Here is a 12,957-nt window from a genome sequence, read left to right as displayed (position 1 = left end):
GTGCGTGCGTGTCCGTATTGCCACGCCCTCTTGTGTCGTGCACCTGATCCTTGTTGTGTGTAACTGTCATGAGTGTATATAAGTCTCGTGTCGTATCGTCAAGGTTCTCGGTGTTTGACCCATGTAGTGTTTGTGTGTGTGTTGAGTCGTGCTTGTGATTAAAACGTATGTTCTGTTTAACGTGCCTCATCCGCACATCCTCCCTAAACCCATTAAACGTCACAGTGAGAAACTGTTTAAACATATTCATTTTAACAATTTGTCACGATCAGTCCCTCCCAGGTTCCAGCTTCTGTGGTTTCCCTGTCTTGTGTTTTTTTAGTTCCGTTCCATGGTTTCGTTTTCTCCTCCCCTCGTTTGATTTTCCACACCTGTCCCTCGTTTCTAGTATTAAGTTCATGTATTTAAACCCTGTCTTGATCCCAGTGTTCTGGCTGTTCATTGTTAGGCTTCATTGCATTTATGTTGAATGGTTGTGTGTTTAGTTGTTTTGATGTTTTTGCAAAGCCCATAAGTTTGTGTTTGTTTTGTTTGCTCATGTATCCCGTACTCTCCGTGTTGGCTCTTTGACCCTGGACTGCTTTAACGACTCTGATTCTGGATTTGTCCTGAATAAATCTCGCTCTTCTCCGCACATGCGCCCACCTCCTGACCGCTCAACGTTACACTATTTGTTTATTCATACTCTTGATGTAATGAGCCTGGGTATCCTCTTACTTTTGCATATTGGGAATGAGTCCATACTGACAAAGAGAAATGTTTGTGATAAAGTAAACTCACTCATTGCTGAACGTAATTGGTCGATCCATTGATTGGTCAGATTTGGCAGATACGCATGTTGGAGCTGGAGATGCTCTTTCTAGCTTCATTCTGTGTGAACAGAATCAAAAGGTTTTAAAATACAACTTTCTCATGAAACCAGTACAATGACAAAACTCCATATCTCTGTTCTGGAATCAGAATTACAAAAAATACATCAACAAAATGCACATCAAAAGTAGTTCTCAAGTAAGCACACCTAAATAAGCTACATCAACAGAGCAGTCAACAATCCAATTCATTTTACTGATGGGAACAGAGTTTGAGATGATAAACCTGGTTAACCAAGCTCATGCTATTTATGTTGGTTATTCACATTCACGTTATAAAGACTGGGTCTCCTATTACTTTTTCCAATTGAAAACTGGTCCATACTCAGAGAGAGAGAAACAAGACAATGTTAAAAGTAAACACCCATTGGTGAACATAATGGGTCGATCCATTGACTGTTCAGAAAGAAACATTCCTTTCTTTCACGTACTGCACCAGATTCAAAATGTCTTAATGGTAACAACGCTACGCCACGCAAAAAGTGCAACACTGCATGTAATTCCTGTCACCATGGTGATAATAAGCAACAGTGTTAACTTACCACTGCACTAAATGCACCTGTGCTCAAGCTGAAAACAATCAAAACTCACATGTAAATGAGTCCACACATATTAAAGAATTACGACCAAAGACAGATGACTGACTAACTCCAGTGATGACAATAGTGGTACACTGAAAACTACCAGTTGCATAAAAAATATACTGCTTTTGTAACTTTTACCAAGGTGGCAGCTGCATGGTTGTGCTCAGTTGGTGATTTCGGGACTTCTAAGTCATGTCAAAGCAGTAACATTTTCTTAGCTCAGTCTATTTCTGTTTATAGTTTATCTCTCTCCCTCGAGAAACTCTTGAGTGTCACGGTACGGCCCCTCCCCCCTCAAATGTGTGCGTGCGTGTCCGTATTGCCACGCCCTCTTGTGTCGTGCACCTGATCCTTGTTGTGTGTAACTGTCATGAGTGTATATAAGTCTCGTGTCGTATCGTCAAGGTTCTCGGTGTTTGACCCATGTAGTGTTTGTGTGTGTGTTGAGTCGTGCTTGTGATTAAAACGTATGTTCTGTTTAACGTGCCTCATCCGCACATCCTCCCTAAACCCATTAAACGTCACAGTGAGAAACTGTTTAAACATATTCATTTTAACAATTTGTCACGATCAGTCCCTCCCAGGTTCCAGCTTCTGTGGTTTCCCTGTCTTGTGTTTTTTTAGTTCCGTTCCATGGTTTCGTTTTCTCCTCCCCTCGTTTGATTTTCCACACCTGTCCCTCGTTTCTAGTATTAAGTTCATGTATTTAAACCCTGTCTTGATCCCAGTGTTCTGGCTGTTCATTGTTAGGCTTCATTGCATTTATGTTGATTGGTTGTGTGTTTAGTTGTTTTGATGTTTTTGCAAAGCCCATAAGTTTGTGTTTGTTTTGTTTGCTCATGTATCCCGTACTCTCCGTGTTGGCTCTTTGACCCTGGACTGCTTTAACGACTCTGATTCTGGATTTGTCCTGAATAAATCTCGCTCTTCTCCGCACATGCGCCCACCTCCTGACCGCTCAACGTTACACTATTTGTTTATTCATACTCTTGATGTAATGAGCCTGGGTATCCTCTTACTTTTGCATATTGGGAATGAGTCCATACTGACAAAGAGAAATGTTTGTGATAAAGTAAACTCACTCATTGCTGAACGTAATTGGTCGATCCATTGATTGGTCAGATTTGGCAGATACGCATGTTGGAGCTGGAGATGCTCTTTCTAGCTTCATTCTGTGTGAACAGAATCAAAAGGTTTTAAAATACAACTTTCTCATGAAACCAGTACAATGACAAAACTCCATATCTCTGTTCTGGAATCAGAATTACAAAAAATACATCAACAAAATGCACATCAAAAGTAGTTCTCAAGTAAGCACACCTAAATAAGCTACATCAACAGAGCAGTCAACAATCCAATTCATTTTACTGATGGGAACAGAGTTTGAGATGATAAACCTGGTTAACCAAGCTCATGCTATTTATGTTGGTTATTCACATTCACGTTATAAAGACTGGGTCTCCTATTACTTTTTCCAATTGAAAACTGGTCCATACTCAGAGAGAGAGAAACAAGACAATGTTAAAAGTAAACACCCATTGGTGAACATAATGGGTCGATCCATTGACTGTTCAGAAAGAAACATTCCTTTCTTTCACGTACTGCACCAGATTCAAAATGTCTTAATGGTAACAACGCTACGCCACGCAAAAAGTGCAACACTGCATGTAATTCCTGTCACCATGGTGATAATAAGCAACAGTGTTAACTTACCACTGCACTAAATGCACCTGTGCTCAAGGTGAAAACCAATCAAAACTCACATGTAAATGAGTCCACACATATTAAAGAATTACGACAAAGGACAGATGACTGACTAACTCCAGTGATGACAATAGTGGTACACTAAAAACTACCAGTTGCATAAAAAATATACTGCTTTTGTAACTTTTACCAAGGTGGGAGCTGCATGGTTGTGCTCAGTTGATGATTTCAGGACTTCTAAGTCATGTCAAAGCAGTAAAATGTTCTTAGCTCAGACTATTTCTGTTTATAGTTTATCCTTCTCCCTCGAGAAACTCTTGAGAAACTGTTTAAACATATTCATGCTAACTATTTGTCATGATCAGTCCCTCCCAGGTTCCAGCTTCCGTGGTTTCCCTGTCTTGTCTTTTTTAGTTCCGTTCCATAGTTTCGTTTTCTCCTCCCCTCGTTTGATTTTCCACACCTATCTCTCATTTCTAGTATTAAGTTCATGTATTTAAACCCTGTCTTGATCCCAGTGTTTTGGCTGTTCATTGTTAGGCTTCATTGCATTTATGTTGAATGGTTGTGTGTTTGGTTGTTTTGATGTTTTTGCAAAGCTCATAAGTTTGTACTCCGTGCCTTTGTGTTTTCTTAGCCCTGAGATTTCCCAAGTCTTTGTTTTAGCCTGCTTGCCCTGTTTGCTTCCGTGTGTTTGTCTTGTTTGCTCATGTATCCCCGTACTCTTCGTGTTGGCTCTTTGACCCTGGACTGCTTTAATGACTCTGATTCTGGATTTGTCCTGAATAAATCTCGCTCTTCTCCGCACATGCGCCCGCCTCCTGACCGCTCAACGTTACATTATGTTGTTCATTCATACTCTTGATGTAATGAGCCTGGGTATCCTCTTACTTTTGCATATTGGGAATGAGTCCATACTGACAAAGAGAAATGTTTGTGATAAAGTAAACTCACCCATTGCTGAACATAATGGGTCGATCCATTGATTGGTCAGATTTGGCAGATATGCATGTTGGAGCTGGAGATGCTCTTTCTAGCTTCAATCTGTGTGTATAGAATCAAAATGTTTTAAAATACAACTTTCTCACAAAACCAACACAATGACAAAACTCCATATCACTGTTCTGGAATCAGAATTACAAAAAATACATCAACAAAATGCACATCAAAAGTAGTTCTCAAGTAAGTACACCTAAAAAAAGATAGATCAACAGAGCAGTCAATAATCCAATTCATTTTACTGATGGGAACAGAGGTTGAGATGATAAATCTGGTTAACTGCACTCATGCTACTCATTTTATTTATTCATGTCCATGTTAAAATATAAAGATTGAGTCTCCTATTACTTTTTCCAATTGAAAATGGACCCATACTCAGAGAGAGAGAGAAACAAGACAATGTTAAAAGTAAACACCCATTGGTGAACATAATGGGTTGATCCATTGACTGGTCAGAAAAAAACAGTCCTTTCTTTCACATACTGCACCAGATTCAAAAGACTTAATGGTAACGACACTATTTCATGCAAAATGTACTTTATATAATTTATATAATTCCTCTCACCACGGCGATAATGAGCACCAGTGCCAGCTCTTCTAAGAGGAAGCTGGAGGTAACATCTACGAAGACATGATCTCCGTCACAGGCAACATTAGTAAGTGTATTATTGTTACTAGAAGCAACACGTCTTTTCCTAACCAGAAATCATGGGTCAACAGTGATATGCGTGCCAAACTGAAGGCATTTACTGCTGCATACAACCCCGGGGACCTGATGACATATAAGAAATCCAGGTACAGCCTACAGGGGCCCATCAAGCTCGAGCTCATCTGACGTTTCTCTTTTGATCCATTAGACCTAAGCAAGATGTGTTTAATTAAGCTGTAGAACACATCCCTTTTAAATTTTCAATGTCTGCATTAAAGTGCGAGGAAACGTTCCCCATAAGTAGTTTCACAAACCGTAATACACGATGTAGGCGCGCACTTCATTCTTCAGCGCATGACCGCGGTCAGTTCCATTTGTTGAACCTATATATAATATAACAACGATAGCAATTTGTTCTCTATTGAGTGGTGTTATACATGATAAACAGAAAAGATATTCTCCTAAATGTATATTGTCCAATACAACGACAACATCTGTCACCTGATGCGACGCTAAATGTTCTGTGAACCAAAAAATGCGCGCTGGCTAGGCGCCATTATGCTATACGTTCTTTAGATAACTAGCTAAGAAGTTAACTAGATAAATAGGCCAGCCTCCTTTAACCAGTCAAAAGCTGGAACAATTAGGTTTATACAAAACAAAGAAAACAACATATTAATCAAGCATTGGATCAAAACAGGTTAGCTAACTGATATATTTCAACATCAACGTAGCATTAGCTAGCTAGGTTAGCTATCGCAAATGCTCAGGCCTGAACTTTACTTTTTCGCTAGATCAGCTTACTTATACTACTGTTATTGTTAATACATTTAAACAGTTATAATAAGTAAAAGTTTCAAAAGGCAAAAGATTTTAATTAAAAATGTTTTCAATATTTTTCTCCACTCACCCTGCCAAGGCGCGTCGAAATCAGGAAGCGAATATTTAGTTAAAAGTTTCACTTTCGTTTCTTTTCCGTGTTGTGATCTGACGTTTGTGTCCTGGTCACGTACACGGATGTTTTCGCCAGAATTGGAGTGGTTTAATTCCTCCGGTTTTTAATGTGTACAAAAGCACAATTTGTAAAAAAAATAAAAATAAATAAATAATAAAATTAAAAAAATCTCCATCCACAGGAAAAAAAAAGTAAAAACACGCTGTTAAAACTGATATGCGCATTTGTGGTCTTACAATAGTTATTACCGGAAGGTTAACAAGAATGGCTGATCGAGAAAAGGGTGAATCGTATTTGTGGAGTAATAAAGAAGTGGAGTTGTTCCTGGGTATCATATTAGAATAGAGTAACTGTATGCTACATTTATGTGTAAACAAGTCCTGTTTGGCTAGCTACGACAGCTGTTCTGTCAAGTTGTGCTACTCATCGATATGTACTGCTGCAGTTTTGGATTCTGTTTCCACACCTATAAATATTTCCAACCTTGCTGTCGAACACACGTTCGAGGTGAGCAACATGTTTGTAAAATTAGCTGATGGCGTGCAGCTTGTGTTCTCTGTAAACAAACGTAGCTCGTTAATGAGAGGAAAGTACGGACAAATTTATCCCTGCCTCCAAAAAAAAAAAAAGACCAGTTAGCAACCAGGTGCAGCAGCAACAAGACATTAATAATATTTTTTAAATAATAAAACCTTTTGTTGAAGATTAATCTGAATTTCTCAGATTCTGTTGTGAGTCAAATCATTTTACTTCCCTATACCCTTCACAATTACACCATTCAATCTTCCTCTGCCACCATACACCATGTTAACTCCAACAACATCATATGATTTGCTATCTGCTCTTGAATGATTTCCAACCACCTGATAAGGGAGAGTAGTGAATGATGAGTTGATTTTTATTTAAGTCGACCTGCATCCTAGAGAATATGAGACATGAATAAAACTAATGCATACAAAACAAGTTCAGAATGTGGCATCCATTGAAACCTTAGCAGTGTGCATAACTCAGATGACAAAATATGGGGTCCCAAAAAAGTGGTCTTTTGGCTCAACTTGCCTCATGTTAGGTGTAAGTTTATCCAACTATAGCGTACCTTGAGTCATCTGAAAAAAAACAGTAACTGTACAATAAACATGTCTAAGTCCCCTAATAACTATACATTAATAAATGTAATTCTAAATATATTTTATATTTATATTTAAAAATTCTAAATACAATTAATAATCATTAAATGCCATATTCTGCTGTTTAGTGTTTATGAAATAAATTTACTAAATTGTCCCTGAAGATGTTTTGCCAGTTCTCTAGGATTAAGAAATAGACATACAATTCTTGAATAAAGTTCTTTTTATTCTGACTAAACCAAAGACTGTTGTGCTGAAAATCCCAGGAGATCAACAGTTCTAGAAATACTCAAACCAGTCCATCTGACACCAACAATCATGTCACACTGAAAATCACTGAGCTCACATTTCCCCCCTTTCTGATGGTTGATATGTTCATCAGATGAAGATTTATTTGGTTTAACTAACAGCTAATCTATCTGAGATGATCGTAGCTAATTATTATTAATTAATGGGCTTCAGGTCTGGACTCTGTGGTGGCCAATCCATGTGTGAAAATGATGTTTCATGCTCCCTGAACTACTCTTTCACAATTTGAGCCTGATGAATCCTGGCATTGTCATCTTGGAATATGCCCGTGCCATCAGGGAAGAAAAAATCCATTGAGTATATTCAGGTAGTCAGCTGACCTCATTCTTTGGGCACATAACATTGCTGAACCTAGACCTGACCAACTGCAGCAACCCCAGATCATAGCACTGCCCCCACAGGCTTGCATAGTAGGCAATAGGCATGATGGGCGCATCAAATCAGCCACCTCTCTTCTTACCCTGATGTTCCCATCACTCTGGAACAGGGTAAATCTAGACTCATCAGACCACATGACCTTCTTCCATTGCTGCAGAGCTCAATCTTTATGCTCCCTAATAAATTGAAGCCGTTTTTGCCAGTTAGCCTCACTGACAAGTGGTTTCCTTAAGGCTACACAGCTGTTTGGTCCCAATCCCTTGAGTTCACTTCACAGTGTGCATGTGGGAATGCTCTTACTTTCACTATTAAACATATCCCTGAGTTCTATTGTTGTTTTTCTTTGATTTGATTTCACCACACGTTTAAGTGATCGCCGATCACAATCATTCAAGATTTTTTTCTGACCACATTACTTCCTCGAAGATGATGTTTCCCCACTGTCCTTCCACTTTTTAATAATCCGTTGGACAATTCTTAACCCGATTTTAGTAGTTTCAGCAATCTCCTTAGATGTTTTCTCTGCTTGATGCATGCCATTAATTTGACCCTTCTGAAACAGATTAACATCTTTTCCACGACCACAGGATGTGTCTTTTGACATGGTTGTTTAACAAATGAAAAGCTACTCACTGCATCAGTTAGGGTTAAATAACTTGTTGCCAGCTGAAACATAATCACCCATGCAGTAATTATGCAGTGGGAGGCTCTTGCCTATTTGCTTAATTAAATCCAGGTGGTGACCTTAGACAATGAGAAAGTCATGTTGAAAACAAAGTTAAAAAAATACTACAAGAGCTGGGCTTAACAGATATTTGGAGGGACTTGCAAAATCTGATATGAAATTTAGTTTTTACTCCACCTGCCCGCAGTTCATTCAAGAATAAATAATTTTTTTAATGCAGAGTGTAGATATGCATTTGAATTTGGAAGGCTGTAAAAAAGGCCCAATGGGTCTTTCAGACCATTTATTTATATTTAACACTACATCTTGATGAACACCTAAGAAAACATTGTAGAGGTTAAATACTGGAATGTTGACTGATGCCTCATTTAGAACTACATTACAACTCCAAGTGCACTGCAAGAATAAAAGTAATAAAAGTCACCAAAAATTCACAAACACATAGTGTACATGAACTATGTCACAAAAAGCTCCCAATTTGTTGTGTGAAATATCCACTGTAGGGGTGATCTCACTGGAAAGGATCCCCACTTTTGTAGTACAGTCAAAGTGTTAAAATGATGGAGAACAATAAACTGGAAGGATAATGCATGTTATAACTGGGACAGGGCTCAACATTTATTAAGGAGTTACAGACCAATTAATCAGACTGCATTAAATCATGCTGTTGCCTATATTATCACCAAGCACTATGAGACATTTGTATGGGTCTTAACTATAGCAAGGCATGCAAGGAATTAATGAATGAATTAACAAATGAACTAAAAATGACTTAATGTTTAAATAGTTTATTAATACCATAAATAGTAAAGTTAATGGTTACAAGAATTGAAGAAATTAAATGTGAATTATACCCCAATTAATGGGTTTCAGGTCTGGACTCTGTGGTGGCCAATCCATGTGTGAAAATGATGTCTCATGCTCCCTGAACTACTCTTTCACAATTTGAATAAAGTTGAGAATCTTTGGGATGTGCTGGAGAAGACTTTGCGCAGTGGTCCAAATCTCCCATCATCAATACAAGATCTTGGGGAAAAATTAATGCAACTCTGGACAGAAATAAATGTTGTGACATTGCAGAAGCTTGTGGAAACAATGCCACAACGAATGCATGCCATAATCAAAGCTAAAGGTGGTCCAACGAAATATTAGAGGTGACCTTTTTTTTGGCCAGGCAATGTATATATGCATACTATATGTATTCATTGGTATTAAAACCCTGTTTATATGTTCAAGTTTACCTTTTACTAATACAAATGTACCTTCCTTATACCTTATCTCTGATTTGAGTTCAAAATTGGAATTAATGAAAATCTGGGATCAATATCACACCCCACTTTTTAACATTTTTTCATGAAGAGAAGATGCATTTCTAAATCCTTGATTTTAAATTCGACATGTTCATAGAGTGGAGTAAATAGTGATGTAAAATGATAGGGGACAGCGTATCAGGATATGATACCTCTGAAATTTTGAATAGAGAGATGCTGCCTTTATTCTTACAGTGCACATGGAGCAATTAGTGATGTAAATAATATGATTCTGTTCTGGTAGAAATTATATAGGGGATACTAGTTTATCGATACTCGACCTGTCACGAAGGCTGAGAATCCGGCGGCAGTTTCCACCCGGACCGAGCCGGAAGGAGACAAAGGACGCTAAGGAAGAGGATTCGTTAAGAGAGTTAACGGACTCCAACTATTTATCTGATATGCGTTCGTGACCTCGTGTGAGTTAATTGGTACGTTTGATATGTATTAAACGTTATAAATTGAGTGATAATCTGTTTATTGTACTGAAGTGATGCTTCGGTAATAGCCTATGTGTTCGTTTGCACGCTACTATCTTATCTGTAAGTTTAGCGTCTACTTGCTATCGCAAACTCCGTAAATATATTAGTTTATTTTACACGCTCATGCTGATAAAATCCATTGAGGCAGTTTGCATCAAATGTAGTTGTTTATTATAAGCATATTTAGCACGTAGTAGCTTGCTATACCATATCAGTACACATCACATCATAGCATCATATAAGCACAGTAAACTACACCGCCGTAAACTCACCTGCGAACATCATAACTTAAGAAATATCACACTGCATCAGTTGAAATGTTTAATTCTGTATGGTTGTCCTACCGTTATTCAGTAAATGAAGTTTATTCCACATCGACTGCTGAGCCTTCCTGGTCTCTAACGAGCCTTACCGGTTTGATTCCTATCTGTATGTGAGTGGAGACAGACGTTAAAGTGAGATCAACAAAACCTCCCACACGCTACTCCCGAAATATAAGGAGCACGCAGCAGTCTACGGTAGCATATTTCAACAAAGCAGCACAACTCGTCAGAAGCGCGCCATGATCATAGTATTGTGTAAACAATGGTGATAATGGCGCACACTCTGGCGTCAAAAAGCAACAATGGCGCACACTCTTGACGTTACACGCTAAAACTCCCGGTTTCCCTGTATACGCAACAGTGTTTCTGAATATATTCTCCCTGAATTGAGTTCTGCAAAAGGTCCATTTTCTATGCCAAACGCTTAGAACAAGCCACTTAAAAAAAAAAAAAACAACTACCCGTGTACGACGTGAGATTCCGCCTCACTTTGTGCCAGACAAATTTTTAGGTCATGCCGATATGCAAACAGGTTGAAAAACGCTGATAACTCTACTTGACCTAGCGTTATATTTCTTAAAAACAATAGTGGTGTGTTATGCAGCAGAGCTGTAACAATATGTAAACCATTACCAGAATTTTATTGACTGTTCAGTCTCCTCAAGTGGCATGCCGATTTAAATATATTCAGAATTAATGATATTTGTAATGGTTGGCTATTGATAAGTAGCAGTGTTATTTATATGCCAAGAATAGTATTATTAATGGTCTATAGGCCTCCAAAGTACATTACTACATTGCAGATTTTATTGGTGAATTTACAGAGTGACTGTTTTGTAATTACTGGTGATTTTAACATACATGCTGACAATCCCAATGACAATTATGCCAAGGATCTCTGTGCTATACTGGACTCTTAGTCTCTTTTAGTTTGTGGCTGGTAGCAAGCACACTCATGGTCACACTCTGAATTTGACCTTTTCAAAACTTGTCAACATATCAGCCTCTGTTAAGAATGTAGCTTTGTCAGATCATTACAATGTGTTCTATGATACGTGGGTCTCACCAGAATTCAAGGTGAGATGCATACTTAATTTACATTTATGCATAGTCAAAAACAGGTGGGTTTCTGCTTCTTTTAGGGTCTCTCAATCCTTGCATTATCTCTGTTCTATGGCATTGAAGGTCAGGCAGACCATGCCAGGGTGTACTCCCTTAGAAAAGCTAGAATAACGGCCATCGCACACATAGCGAGAGCATGAAATTTCCACAATACTTAACAGATTAATTATAAACACACATTTACAACATTTAGATGACACTTTTACAATTGCAAGTGAGGGTTAAGGACTTTGCTCAGGGGCCCAACAGTGCTAACTTGGCAGTGGTGGTCTCTAACTGAATCTTGAATCTTCTGATTAAAAGTCAAGTATCTTAATCACTGAACTACTGTAATATTTTTGAAGTATGAGGTATTAATAAATCTGTCCTTTTTATTGCAATTTTAATGGAAAATGATGCAGATTGAACATTAAACGTGATGAGTGATGATTATGGTTTGCCTTTTGTTGTTGTTCTGGGTAAAGAAAGCGTGGCTTAAATAAGAACAAACAGCTGTAATGCAGAGTTCTCTGTGTAAATACTGCATTGTTTCTTTTAGAGGAATAAATCAAATTGCACATAAACTAGGCATCTGAATGTGCAATGAGTAAATACCAGAAAATTAATGTAAATGTAATCTGCTTGTCTACTGTTAATTGCTGCACTGTTTGATCACTGATCATTAATTAGTAGTAACATTAATTATTATAGGGACTGATCATTTTAATGAAATACCAATTCAAAATAAAATTAATATCCAAAACTGTCCTGCCCATATTTCTATGTCAGTGGACTAAAATACCTCTCAGATCTAGACTATAGCTGATAATATCCAGTCTGATGTGGAGGCCATTTGCCATGAGCCTTTTTAGATTCCAGCAGTACTGGTTCCTTTGTTTCCCACCCCTTGTGTCAATCCTTAACAAAAGGGAAGAAAGAGGAATGTTAGTTGGCCTAAAAATGAGCAAGTAGATTATCAAAAATGAAATGGCAGGACCGGCGTCAATGACCAGCGTTATGATGCTGATAATGGTCAGATGAACACCCCTGCAATTTTTCACTTTGTGTAAGGAGATCTTTGTTCTCAGTTTGTACACAACATATTTAGAATTAGTTTGTTTCATTTCAGCCTCAGTCATTATGACAATACTGCTGTCTTTGAAAACAAAATCTCTGATATTGCCTCCACAAACCACAATATTAATTAATATTACTTTTAAATGGACACAACATACAGTGGTGCTTGAAAGTTTGTCAACCCTTTAGAAGTTTCTATATTTCTGCATAAATTTATTATTTAAATAAAAAATAAAAGGGTACCCCCTCACACCTTATCATCTCATTGATTGAAAACACCTGACACATTTACGTTTACATTTACGGAATTTAGCAGACGCTCTTATCCAGAGCGACTTACAAAAGTGCTTTGTCATTTACTCATAGAATATATCCAAGTACAGTATAGTAGGTTAGAATTAAACA

The 12,957-nt window shown here is 37.9% G+C and overlaps 1 protein-coding gene across 7 annotated transcripts in view; it reads right to left on the bottom strand.

Moving 5' to 3' along the window:
- The window catches only part of LOC113569091, a 251,840-nt gene that overhangs the window by 68,574 nt on the left and 170,309 nt on the right, over nucleotides 1-12,957 (bottom strand). For 6 of the 7 annotated variants that reach the window (XM_035529667.1, XM_035529668.1, XM_035529663.1 and 3 more), the window contains exons 2-4: nucleotides 4,112-4,201; nucleotides 2,536-2,625; nucleotides 781-870 (exon numbers count right to left, since the gene is read on the bottom strand). In XM_035529667.1, coding sequence (XP_035385560.1) covers nucleotides 781-870; nucleotides 2,536-2,625; nucleotides 4,112-4,201 — 270 coding nt within the window. Of the gene's footprint in view, nucleotides 1-780; nucleotides 871-2,535; nucleotides 2,626-4,111; nucleotides 4,202-5,119; nucleotides 5,189-5,715; nucleotides 5,906-12,957 lie in introns of those variants that run through there. The other variant, XM_035529664.1, reaches the window with a different exon arrangement.

The sequence above is a fragment of the Electrophorus electricus genome, chromosome 9, assembly GCF_013358815.1.
Source record: "Electrophorus electricus isolate fEleEle1 chromosome 9, fEleEle1.pri, whole genome shotgun sequence".
Classification (NCBI taxonomy): domain Eukaryota; kingdom Metazoa; phylum Chordata; class Actinopteri; order Gymnotiformes; family Gymnotidae; genus Electrophorus; species Electrophorus electricus.
Note: the sequence above shows the minus strand (reverse complement) of the source record. Positions and strands in the feature narration are given on the sequence as shown.